This window comes from Anabrus simplex, chromosome 5, assembly GCF_040414725.1.
Source record: "Anabrus simplex isolate iqAnaSimp1 chromosome 5, ASM4041472v1, whole genome shotgun sequence".
Lineage (NCBI taxonomy): Eukaryota > Metazoa > Arthropoda > Insecta > Orthoptera > Tettigoniidae > Anabrus > Anabrus simplex.
This window is the reverse complement of record NC_090269.1, coordinates 105,188,295-105,200,809: the sequence shown is the minus strand read 5'-3', so window position 1 is coordinate 105,200,809 and position 12,515 is coordinate 105,188,295. Positions and strand designations below refer to the sequence as shown.

The following is a 12,515-nucleotide window of genomic DNA, read 5'->3' as shown; positions in this document are numbered from 1 at the left end:
CGATGACCTCACAAAACTTTCTTACCTGTGCCAGGCTCCCCAACTTCATCCATCCTATAGAATTCCCGCGGTCAACTCTTGTTCTTCTCCGACCCCGACGGTATTAAGTCACGAGGCCTAGGGAGTCTTTCACTTTCATATCCTTCGTAGTCTTTGTCTTTGGTCGATATCTTCATTTTTCAAACTGTCGAATCCCTTCCACTTTTTCTCTCTGATCAGTGTTTTGTAGAGGATGGTTACCCAGTTGTACTTCCCCTTAAAACAATAATTACCACCACCTCCACCTGTCAGGACTAGCTAAATGTGCATACATATCCATGGTTTGCGGTTATAGTAGTTTGCTAATTGAACAGAACAAAGAAGAATTTCATTCTCTATCCGGTGAGCAGTGCTATAAATATCAGGCTTATTTAAAAAAATCTAGCCCTGATTTAGATTTTTCTAGACTATATTGGACAATGATCAAGCTTATTAAATTAAACTGAGGCTGGCAACACTGCGATTTTTTTTTGTATACGGGGGGGCCCCCGTAGTCCGCTCCCCCGCCGTGACCATCGACTCAATCTACATGGCCTCCGACATGCTATTAATTTCTAGGTAGAAAAGAGATAGCTGGGTAGAGTGGGAAGTGATACAAGGAGTATCTGCCTGTTTCCATGTCAGACACGTTACCAGGCGAGATTGTGTTAGGTATATGGTGTTGAGGTATGGTATTGAAGGGTCAGGGAAAAACCACATAGGCAGAAAGAAGAAAGAGCCTACATGTAAAACCTGACTTCTTTTGATAGCACATGCAAGGATGTGGGCTGGAGATAGACCAGAGGTTGTGTTAGTTTGGATTATGTGTCGTACAACACTGCGAGGTACCACTGACAGGGTGATAGGAATGCAGTAGTGGGTCAGACTCCGTGCAGAATGGATGTAACTGCGTGCGAACATCAAACTGGCCTCACCGGACCAATCTCCGTGCAATTCTGATCTCATCCCCAAAGTGAAAGAACCATTACGTGGGAGACGGTTTGAGACACGACAGGAATTTGCCAACGCTGTGAAGCATGAGAATGCAAAATTCACACATGGTGAGGCGACTGGTATCGGACGCCTCCCGCATTATTAGCAACGTGTTGTGGACAATCTAGAGGACTACTTTGAATGTTTACTGTAAAGGTTACTCTACTGTCTGAGAATAATCATTATGTAGCACAACGATTTTATGACTGACAATTTTCTCGCTTTATCTTCTACACGTTGTATACATTCCACAGGAGCTTATGCTCCCCGCTCCCGCTGTATATTTCCATTTGTCTGGCATTTGTGCGAAACAATAAGTAGTTGTCATGACTTATGCTCCGACCCTCATATATAAAATTCAGCTCATAGTTTATAAGGATGTAAATTTCTCTCCCTTATTTCCATGTTATAACTCATTATCTATAAATTTACATAGTACTGAACTCCATCTATTTCATTACTCTAATTTTTTTCAGGACTACCTAGTAAATGCAAACACACATATTGTGACGTACCCACTTGGCCCACAGATGTTAGACAAAATTATAACGTGGCGGGTCACTTTAATATTAAAATAAAGACATTATATCTCTTTGTTTCTCCATAAACAATATCCCATTGGCGCCAGTCTTCAAGCTTATGGCTTGAAAACAAAAGTTGATAATTAATAATAATAATAATAATAATAATAATAATAATAATAATACGTAATGAGACTCAAAAAACTCCCAGGGGTGAGGTGAACGGAACACAAATCATTACGCACACTAACTTGGAATTTAAGGATCATTAATAATAATTTCAGAACATACAAATTAAAACAGCTATTTATTAGGATGAAAAACGTGACGTAACGGCGTATTAACGAAATCTGAACTTACGGAAGCAAAAGAAAAATTGAATGAAATTAACTCTAAGAAAATGAACTGTTGCGCGAAGACTTGCAGTAACTTATGCCATAAGCTCACCATATGTAGACTCTGTTGTCTTAAAGCTGATGTGTGGATCTCCCGTACCGGCTGCCTCATCTGTTGTTGGATTCCAGTCCCACTTCTACATTTCCTGTCTTTAACACTTCCTACTGTACTCCTTACATAAAGTCATAATGAGTCCTAATTTTAAATGAAAAACTACCATGGGTTATGTTCATGGAGAGAATACACTTGTATTCTTCCGTATTACGAAACAGTAGCGTAGCTAAACTCATAATAAAAGCTCTCCTCCCCTATACTAGTCAAAACCGGTCTCCCGTTGACTACCTCTCGTCATTGAGATAACAAGTCCCAATGAGAGTAACTTTTGAGTAGAATCCTACGGTACTACTCAGATGCGAAGTGAACTAAGTTAAAAACATCTCCGATGTGCAGACGTAGAATCGTAGTAAGAGTGTCTTCCAAGAGTGAGGATCAGAATCTGAAGGTCCTCTCCAGTTCTTGTCGGCGGGTATATATCGGTTCAAAAGTCTCCTACCATCAGCCATATCACATGGTCCAGTAAGATTCGAGATCTCATCCCTTCTCCTATGTATTGCTGTGAATCCTTCACCTTGCTTCATTACGTTCATTCACATAGGCTGAACTTTCCCGCTGAAATAAAGCCTCAGGTAGCGTGGTTCGAAAAGTGGGCGTTTATAATGTATCAACTGTCTCTTCATGAGGTAGAGAGGGTGAGGTCTCTCGTAACCTAGATGACGTACTTTTCCTGGAACTAGGCTGAAATTAGCCTGCTGACTCTGGTCACCTCACAACGGCTATTGGAAAATTTACTGCAAGTTATAAATATGAATGATGTTGAAATACTTTACCCAATAATTTGTTCGTTCAGAATACGTTATAGCCACGGTACAAAGAACTGAAATGATGATTGAAATGGATGATAAAACCCTACATAATTTAAACATGACCTGTCAGTGATTAAATATATACATCTTATCAATTAAATATACAGTTCAATAATTGAAAACATGCAGTGATGTCCCAAACATCACAATAATTAAACACACACAATTGTAACCAGTTATTAATGGCCACACTTACTAATTACAAGTCTATTCACAAGTCCCTCTACCTTATGGTGCAGCGGGGTTCCACCCCGTTTCTTTACCTGGGAAGCCAATCCTTACTTTCACTTTCCCCCAAGTCCAGTCACCTCCTAGAGCAGCTGTGCGTAGACCGCTGGATTTGAACACAGTGCCACTGGCTACACAACACACCATGACTGTTCGTTGGTTCGATTCCAGAGACCGTCAAGTAATTCACAGAATCACATGCAGTTAACAACTGAACGGCTCAACAGTATTCAACAGCAGGACGATACTCACAACAGCAAACATTAACACAGGTCCATTTATCTTCGCAGTTGCGACAGTGCCTTCCCTCGCTTTGCCTCAGTCTACAGAAATACACGAACACACAGTACAGTCTTCCGTTCTGTCGTCTCCAGTTCACGCACTCACTCGTCTCTACGACACCACAACAATAGTTCCTGGTTCAGACCTCGGTGGGACTCTAGTGACAGCCAACACCTCTGTCGCCCTCAGTCCAGCCATCAAAGCCTAACGCACTGAGTCTCTCACGGAGTCCAACACTGACTCCACCACGGAGCCCAACTTTCACTTCGAGTTCAGTACTGACTGACTGTACGTGGCTAGCCTCCCCTTTTATAGCTCGCGTGATTTGAGCCAGAAATTTCGCGAGGTGACTAGAGGCGGAACATTCCCGTTCAATCTCCAAGAAACTCATAGATAAGCCGGCTGACGAGAATAATATACGGAAAGGCCGGCCCCACCCTCCAGTCGTGTGTGTCACTAGCCCCTCCCTGGAAGTACCGAAACGAACTACCACGGGCTTTGGCACGTAACAGTACATTAATGATTAATCATACATTAACCATGGAAAACACAACGGAAGAGAACGTACTAGCAGAACTATGAACATGAAATGTTCTAAATATCCTCTGTTAGCATTGATACGGACACTAATGAATTTAAAAAAAATATATTAATTTATCCTTATTGGAGTGGAGCGGCTATGGATCCGAACTTTGAACATTCGGAAGGCGTGTGGGTTCGGACCCCACCGTCGGCTGTCCTTGGAACGTTTTTCTGGGGTTTCCCATTTTTACTTCCAGGCAAATGCCGGAACGCTCCTTACTCATAGGCCACAGCCGTCTCCTTCTATCTCCTTCCGCAATTTCATCTTCATTAGCTCCTCAACTGAGGTTGGCGTCAGGAACGGCATCCGGCTGTAAAAACATGCGATATATACATTCTTCTCACCTCACTCCCGACCTCTAATCAGGAAACCGAACTAACAGGTAGAAATACATTGAATACATGTATGTACTGTATGTTCAGTCCTCAGCCCGAAGGCTGGTTGTATCCTCAACAGCTACGCCATCAGGTGTCATAGATGGTCTAGGCATCACTAAAGAGGCGTACTAGGGAAATGAAGAGTGAGGTAGTTTCCCGTTGCTTTCCTTACCGAGCCAGGATTTGCTATTACATATCAGTTTTCCAAGCCCACTGAAGTGCATGCAACAACCGAGCCTATGAGCAACACTTTCTCACCAGACATAACAGGGACTGGCTGCACAAGGAATGGCATTACTAGCATCGGTCATACCTCAGTCACTTTCATACTGTCAAAGCCAAGGATATGACAGAGACAGATCAATGAAAGTAACAAAATTGATCTAGCCCATACCAAAAGACATAGTGCACTGTAAACACTAGGTCCCGCCAGTAAAAGCCACACTGAATACATTATCTGTTTCTCAATTCATGTTCACTCCATTAACAACAACTGTTTGAAATTTCTAACAAAGATATAGAAACATCAATCCATCCACGTTGTAAAATATTATTGTTCCAATTTGTATACATTTTTTATCAATGGAAAAACTTTGGCAGAAGTTTTTTAAGAACGAGTTTTCCTTGACAACATTGATATAGACCTCAGAAGCCACAATGCGTGTATTATTATTTAATTCAGCACTTCAACATTCAACAATGTGATTGTGCATATGTGGAAGACAGTTAAATTTCCACCTGAATATGATACAGGTGATAAAATGGAGAATGTGATGGAATTCTTTCTGGATTAGACCTCTATGGCATTATTGGTATGTTAACGTCGATATTGAGTCTCATTTCATCTTTGCGTAGGGTGCTGAAGCGTAATTATAATCATCAGCATATTTACGATGCCAACCTGGATTAATATCCAGAAGGAACTGGAGTTTCACCGGTGAGTCTCAGAAACGTACTTTATCCCGAACAATTATATCCAACTTTGGTTTTTAATTGCTACTCTATGGTTACATAAATTTACCTTATCGTCTATTTTGGAATTAGCTTAATGCAGGGCCTCTCAAACGCCCAAAATCTCACGCGTGCAGATCGAGGCGCAAAAGCTCCGTGCATCGGTGCCGCTCGGCATGGCTCGGATCAACGCTTCGTCTCTGGGCTACTCGGCTAAGCTCGGCTCTACTCGGCCATAGTCGGCTCAACTCAGCCCGGATTTGGAGCGCTACGGCGCAAGTGGGGCAGAGGGAGACAGTCGGAGCGAGCGAGACAGGCGTGGGGAAAGAGAGAGACAGCGCTATTGCTCCAAATCGAGGAGTGGGGGTCTGCACTCTGGTCAATCAAGCCAAGTCGTATTTTGCACCGTGCACAGTGCATGCACCCTGAGAGGCCCTGGCTTAATGTCTAATTAGTGCATGTTTCGTCCCGATTTGTGCGACATTTTCAGTTAGAAAGCGTGCAATACAAAAACAATAAAACAAAAGATGATTTAAAACTGTATAAAATATAAAAGTGTTTGATGACACTCAAAAAAAATTCCAATCTATGAAGGAAACACGCACTAAAGAAAAGTTTTGCCGAGTGTTGTGTTTTCTTTTCTTCCTCTTTTAGGAGCATGTTGTTATTGTCATTAACACTGGAAATATATTGGAAATTAGTGCTGTTTACTTAAATTCATGTGGATTTTAGTTTCTATTTGGACAGGGGAAAATTTCTTTAAACCATAGTTGAAGTTTGGTAGGAAGGTAGTGTTATCTTTCGATAATAATGTGTAGCTTAGAGATCGCTGAAAAATAACGGAGCAGTTACTTAGTCACAGTTACATGCCAGTCATTGTTACAAACGTAACGAGGATAAAAATAGCAGGTTACCGAGTAACGACAACAGAATAGCGTACTACTGAAAGCAGTAACTGGAAAGTGGGAACTATCACTAGTAGCAGCTTACAGACACAGAATGTGACATTCAGAGTTCACATAGTACGCATGTCTTCCAAGTGAGGAGACTGCTTGAAGAGAAATACACTGTAGTGTATAATATACTCTATAGTGTATCTGTTTAAGTCGCTGCTGTCATATGGTAACTAAAGTGTAACTGTTATGACAACTGCTCAGGGGCAATCGTTGACCCAGACATCACGCAGGACTACCTACATTATAATATTATTATAATTTTCACTCGTATAAGTTTTCTTCCACCATAAATAAATTAGTATACTACCTTTCCATCTTGACATTATAGATAACATAACATTACTTCATTTTACTTAATCGATTCTCTTGCACCGGTTTATGTTGAGGTTTGGCATACAGATCATGTTTTCTTGTCTTGTGTCCTTGATCGGGGCATTGTCAAACTCACTCCTCTAGATTTCAGAAAAGACGCTGTATTGTCTTCTCATTTCATCCGTTGTCTGCCTCTCGTTAACTTCATAGCAAATAGGAGTGCGTGTTTTGCTGCACCGACTTTCAACAGCGTAGTGATGCGTGCGCCCATGTGCGAGTGGATGAGTGGGACTTCGCAACACAGACAAGCTTGAAGCCGTGACCAGGCTGTGACCAAGAAAAGGTGAGTAACGTTGGACGTTATTTTTAACTGTTACGTTTCACAGTTACTTTATTGCAGCAGTGACATATGTAGTAGTTACACAAAAATAACCGTTTATCACACCTCTAGTGTAGTTAGAAGTCTCCCCGCTGTTACCGTTGGGCTTGCTTTGCGTGTGCTGTCTGTTGGCAGAGAATTATAATGATAAGTTGCGGTCATTTTTATGAACTACAATTATTTTGGTCTGGTGCAAGTGATATTTAACGCAGTGAATTTTTCTGCAGAGTGCAACGCACTGAGTGGGTGGGAAGAAACGACAGCATAGCAGCCTTCTGGTTGGACATTTCCGAGTAGTCCCATTTGATACTGACTATAGCAATAATTCCCTTTGAAATAAAGCGCAAACAATGCTATGATCCTTTCTTGTCTAAAACTACATTGAACGTGTCAGTTATTATAATGTACTCACCCTCCACGAAGAGAAAGAACCCTCTTGGGTTCCGGAGCAAAACTTTGAGCGCGGCTACCGTCATATCCACCAGAGAGGGGTCACCAGTAGGACTGGGATCACGATCAGCCTCGAAGTCCAGGTGAGAGTAGGCAAACAGTCCTGAGAAAAAAATATTTGGCTAAGAGTTGAATCTTCACATTAAGAATTGAAGGTAGAGGGTAAATGTGTTAACCATCCCCATTTAATATTAATAGACTTTGTTTTCAATTTACTTTACGTTGCTCCGACACAGATCTTGTGGCAACGATGGTATAGGTCGTGGCCTTAATTACCATGCAGCCTGGTGTAATGGGAAACCATGGAAAACTTTTTTTTGCTATTGGCTTTACGTCGCACCGACACAGATGGCGACGATGGGACAGGAAAGGGCTAGGACTGGGAAGGAAGCATTTGCCTGGTGTGAAAATGGGAAAACACGGAAAACCATATTCAGGGCTGCCGACAGTGGGGTTCGAACCTACTATCTCCCGAATACTGGATACCGACCGCACTTAAGCGACTGCAGCTATCGAGCTCGGTCCTTGGAAAACTATCTTCAGGTATACCAACAGTGGACGTCGAACCCACTATCAACAGAATACAAGCTTACAGCTGCGCGACCCTTACCGCAAGACCAACTCGCTCGGTAATATTAACACGAGGAAGACGAATAGTATTGTCCTTAACAGAAATGAAGACCTAATACCATATGACTTGTATTCGTGCGATTGTGAGTTCAAAAACCACCGTCAGCAGATTTATATTCACACCAAGCAAACTGATTAATTCATTGAGGCCTCAGTCTGTACCTTTTCAGCCCTGGCACTTCCCTATCCTACTGTGACCGAAAACCTGCATGCTTTACTGTAACGTTAAACCACTAGCTGTGGATTCACAAATGAAAGTAAAGACCAATTAAGACCTACATTGCCAGAAATACATCTGTTTATAAAGGAAGGGAATTGGTGGAAAACTACAATACGTGCAGAGAAACTACACTTACCCACCTTGGATGCATCAGAGCAGGGAGAAATAGTGATTCGTAATTAGGATTATAATGGCGAAAATTGGAAACAAAAAGATGTGTGCTTATTTCTGTATTAGATTCATATCCACACTTGAATAGATTTTGTAAAATATCTAGGTTCAATTCCTTTTAAAAATGCAGTGTTAAATAGTTGTGAAATTCAGTGTATATAGAAGAACGGAGCAGACTGAAATTCTTCTACCTTTGAAAGCATTGGCATCTAGTAACAAAATTGATGGTAAGAATTGCATCGCAGGAATATTTTGTGTGCCAGAAAAATCTGCATAAAGTGCATGAACTGGATCTTCATGTACTATGCCCTGTCCCTTAATGTGGCCATTGAGATCTAAACGATGACAAAACGTTTTAAATAAGGGAATTTGATAACATAGAAAAGGCTATTTCTTCGGATGACTCACAAAGTTCATTCGAAACTCCTCTTAAGATCCCTACAATGAAATATGGTGCTTTCTAAATCATCTGCAGTGTCTTAGAAGGTCAAGGAGAATAAGCCAGATAAATTAACAATAGACTGGATTACTTTAACACAGTTACAAACACTTTCATTCTTACAGCCTGGTCAAAACTCACCTAGAAGATGGTCGATATTGGCTAGGTCCACCTCCTCCAACTGACTTCTATTCCAGACGTACTGTGACCTCAGACCTCTCCTCTTCTTATCCCTCACCCAGTCGTCTATCAGGTTCCTGCCATCCAGACGACGACCTTCCTCATTAGCCAGCTCCGGGTCGCGGGCCACTTTGGGTAGCCAATGGCGCCGGCCTCCTCCGAGCAATACCTACGAAAAACAACGAATTCCTCCTTATACATCACATTACAGTAGATTCTGCACCAACTTCTTGAAGCGGTAGAACATATTGTGACATTTCTATAAATACTACAAACATAACAAAATGAAATGTTTCAGTCGAATGATTCAATTGCTTACCGCTATTGATATTATTACACAGCTCCGTGGTTAACTGGTTAGCATGCTGTGCTTTGAGCTAAGGGGCCCGAGTTTGATTCCCGCCGGGTTGGGGATTTAAAACTTAATTGCTTATTTCGTGGTCGTTCTGTGGCGCAGTGGTAGTGTCGACCTCCAAACTATAAGGATGCGGATTATCTTCTCCTTCTTATTTTTGTGTTCTTCCCGTGTTGCAGCGGGGTCCACATGTCAAGCCCGTCTTCGCCATAAGAATCGGTCAATAGCATCATCCTCAGTGAGAATAGAATTTCTCATATCAGCGTTCACACGATCATTCCACCCCGTCTTTGGACGTCCGCAAGCTCGGTGCGCTGTCACCACCATGTCCTTGGATATTTTGCACCCATAGGGGTATCTTTCTTATTGCCTGAACCATCTGAGGCGTGTATAATGAGATTTTGGCCGATATTGGAGTCCGCATATTCATTCCTGACCCGGGAGAATTCTTCAATCCAAGCGGCCAACGGAGCATTTTAATATAGTGTACATCGTACGCAAAATTGACGCTCGGTTGATGGCTAGTATTCAGCACTATATAGTGCGATTGGAAGGACAAGAAATAAATATATTTGGGTACTTCTGTCCCGTCATGTGTCTCTCCGCATCATCCACGCTGCCTTTTCCCTCCCTTGAATCTCCTGCAATAGGTCGCTACCACAGGATATCCAGGACCCCAAATATTTGAAGAAATCTGTTATTCTTAGTTCTCTTCCATCAGTTCCGACTGTTGCAGTTTCGTCACATCCACAGGTCATTTATTTAAAACTCAGTCCGTAGTTATCAAAGCAGTTCTTTCACTACTGTACATCTCACATCACTGACATAATGAACTTCAACTTTGCCTTCAAGATGTGTAAATTCGTTTTGTATTGATGATGATGATAATAATAATAATGGTGACGATGCTTGTTGTTTCAAGTGGTCTAACATCTAGATCATCGGCCCCAGTTTTGTATTAAATCCTACAATGATATATAAATCTTTAATTAATCTATTTCATTCATTTTTTTTGTTTTATTACCATTACGAACATTATAGAATTGCGTGATCTAGCACGCCGTTACTACGTATCCGCATTTGGTAGCCTTCCCTCTTCCACTAGACATTTTCATCCTTCGAGAAGTCGAAAATTTTCTCCTAGACCAGGGCCTCTCGGGGTGCGTGCACCAGTGCATTGCACGGCACAAGGTACAAGAGACGACTTCGCTAGGTTGACCAAAGTGAAGACCCCCACTCCTGGATTTTAAGCAATGGCGCTCTATCTCTCTCCCTTTCCCTACGCTTGTCTTGCTCGCTTTGCCTTTCTCTCCCCTTCCTCACTTGGTCTGCAGTGCTCCACCATCCGAGGAGAGTTGATCCGAGCTTAGCCGACTCGCCCGAATCAAAACGCTGGTCCGAGCCGAGTCGAGTCGGGCCGATTCACAGTGAACGGAACCTCTGCGCCTCGGTTTACACTTCCATCCCTCTTGATAGGGCTAGTAAATTCTCTATTTCCCTTACACCTAGTAAATTAAAGGAAGCTTGCAGGTTAACGTAGCTCTTGATACCGCGATCATAGCCAAAAGACGTCTATATTTTTTTAATATTACACTCATACACGGCAGAGAATGCCCGCCTTCGGTCACCATGACATTCTTCGCAAGGTCTGCCTCACAAGTTGTAAACTAGGCTAGTAATAGCCACTCAATTTTATAGTTTTAGGGGCATGACAGCCGAGTGGTATTGTCACCGACTTCCAACCAAAGTAGTCTTGCTTTGAATCCAGGGCAGTATATGAAACTGCGTATTAGTGTGGTGTGTGAGTTACTGAATGTTGCGGAGAGCACAAATTCCGGATCCCGAGCCAAAGCAATTAACTGTACAGATTAAGTTCTTACGACCTGGTCGGAAATCAAACCTGAGACCTCAAGGACCGAAGATCAAGTGACAGTCAATCACGAAGCCGGACACAACTTGGGACAGTCTGGACATCAGTCTCCCTCCTTCTCTGGCTGCTGCAGGTGTGAGTTAAGTACTGCAGAAACAGATCAAATGCATTAGCTGACAGAAGACAGCACACCGTAGTCCACGATTGGATCACTCAACTCCGGACTCCTAACTCTCTGCACGTACGGATCAACAGTCTACGGAGCTAGTGGGCATCACGATAGATATTGACGTACATTCAAGATGACAGTTGAAGAGGTATCTATATTGGTGTAGTCATGAATCTTTTACCAGTTTGATTTTAGAAACAGTGTGGCATGCAGCGAATCGATAAAATTGATCTCCGTATTTCACATGTGCATAGTCAATGTGAGAGGTTCTCCAGATGGAAATACAGAGTTCGCTAACTGATGAATCATTCAACGTCTCTCTGTACACTTATATTACTGCACGACACTTCAGCTCACAAGCGAACACTGCGAATGGGCGACATGGTGCAATCCTCACAGGGGCGTAGCCAGGGGGGAGGGGTTTACTGAGTGTTAGAAAGACCCCCATGTAATAAGAAATAAAAACCAGAAACACAACTGAACAAACATTCAGAGAAAAATTGTAAAACCAAAAAAATCTGTTGAATCTATTTTCTAAGAAGCCTCGAAAATTATATTTTAGATTGTAAACTGAACATACAATTCGTTGTATGACCTTGAGCGTATTGTTCTTGTTCTCTGTTATAATCGCGGGTTCGATTCCCGGCAGGGTCGGGAATTTTAACCTTAATTGGTTAATTTCGCTGGCCTGGGGGCTGGGTGTATGTGTCGCCTTCATCATCATTTCATCCTCACCATGACGCGTGGGTCGCCTACGGGAGTCAACTCAAAAGACCTGCATCTGGCGAGCCGAACTTGTCCTCGGACACTGCCGGCACTAAAAGCCATACGCCATTTCATTTTTTACTTCTGTTATAATGTAAGTTTCGTAGTATACTGCAGCCTTGAATATCAGTAACACTTATATCAATGTCCTTATAATGACAAGGCATACCTCCGCGAACCACATACCCACCTTCATAATGTTCTATCAGGATTTTATAATTATAACCACCCCATTGGTCGATCCTGCTTATGCTACTGGAACCTCACGATGCAAGCAAGTGCGTGGCAGAGAACAGAATGATGGAGTTTTCTCCACATACACCACTCTGACATTTGGTTGATAACGA

At 42.3% G+C, this 12,515-nt stretch overlaps 1 protein-coding gene across 1 annotated transcript in view; it reads right to left on the bottom strand.

Moving 5' to 3' along the window:
• LOC136874660 (alkaline phosphatase) overlaps window positions 1-12,515 on the bottom strand; it is a 744,425-nt gene that overhangs the window by 31,694 nt on the left and 700,216 nt on the right. The window contains exons 5-6 of the mRNA XM_067148292.2: window positions 8,971-9,178; window positions 7,332-7,472 (exon numbers count right to left, since the gene is read on the bottom strand). Coding sequence (XP_067004393.2) covers window positions 7,332-7,472; window positions 8,971-9,178 — 349 coding nt within the window. The remainder of the gene's footprint in view (window positions 1-7,331; window positions 7,473-8,970; window positions 9,179-12,515) is intronic.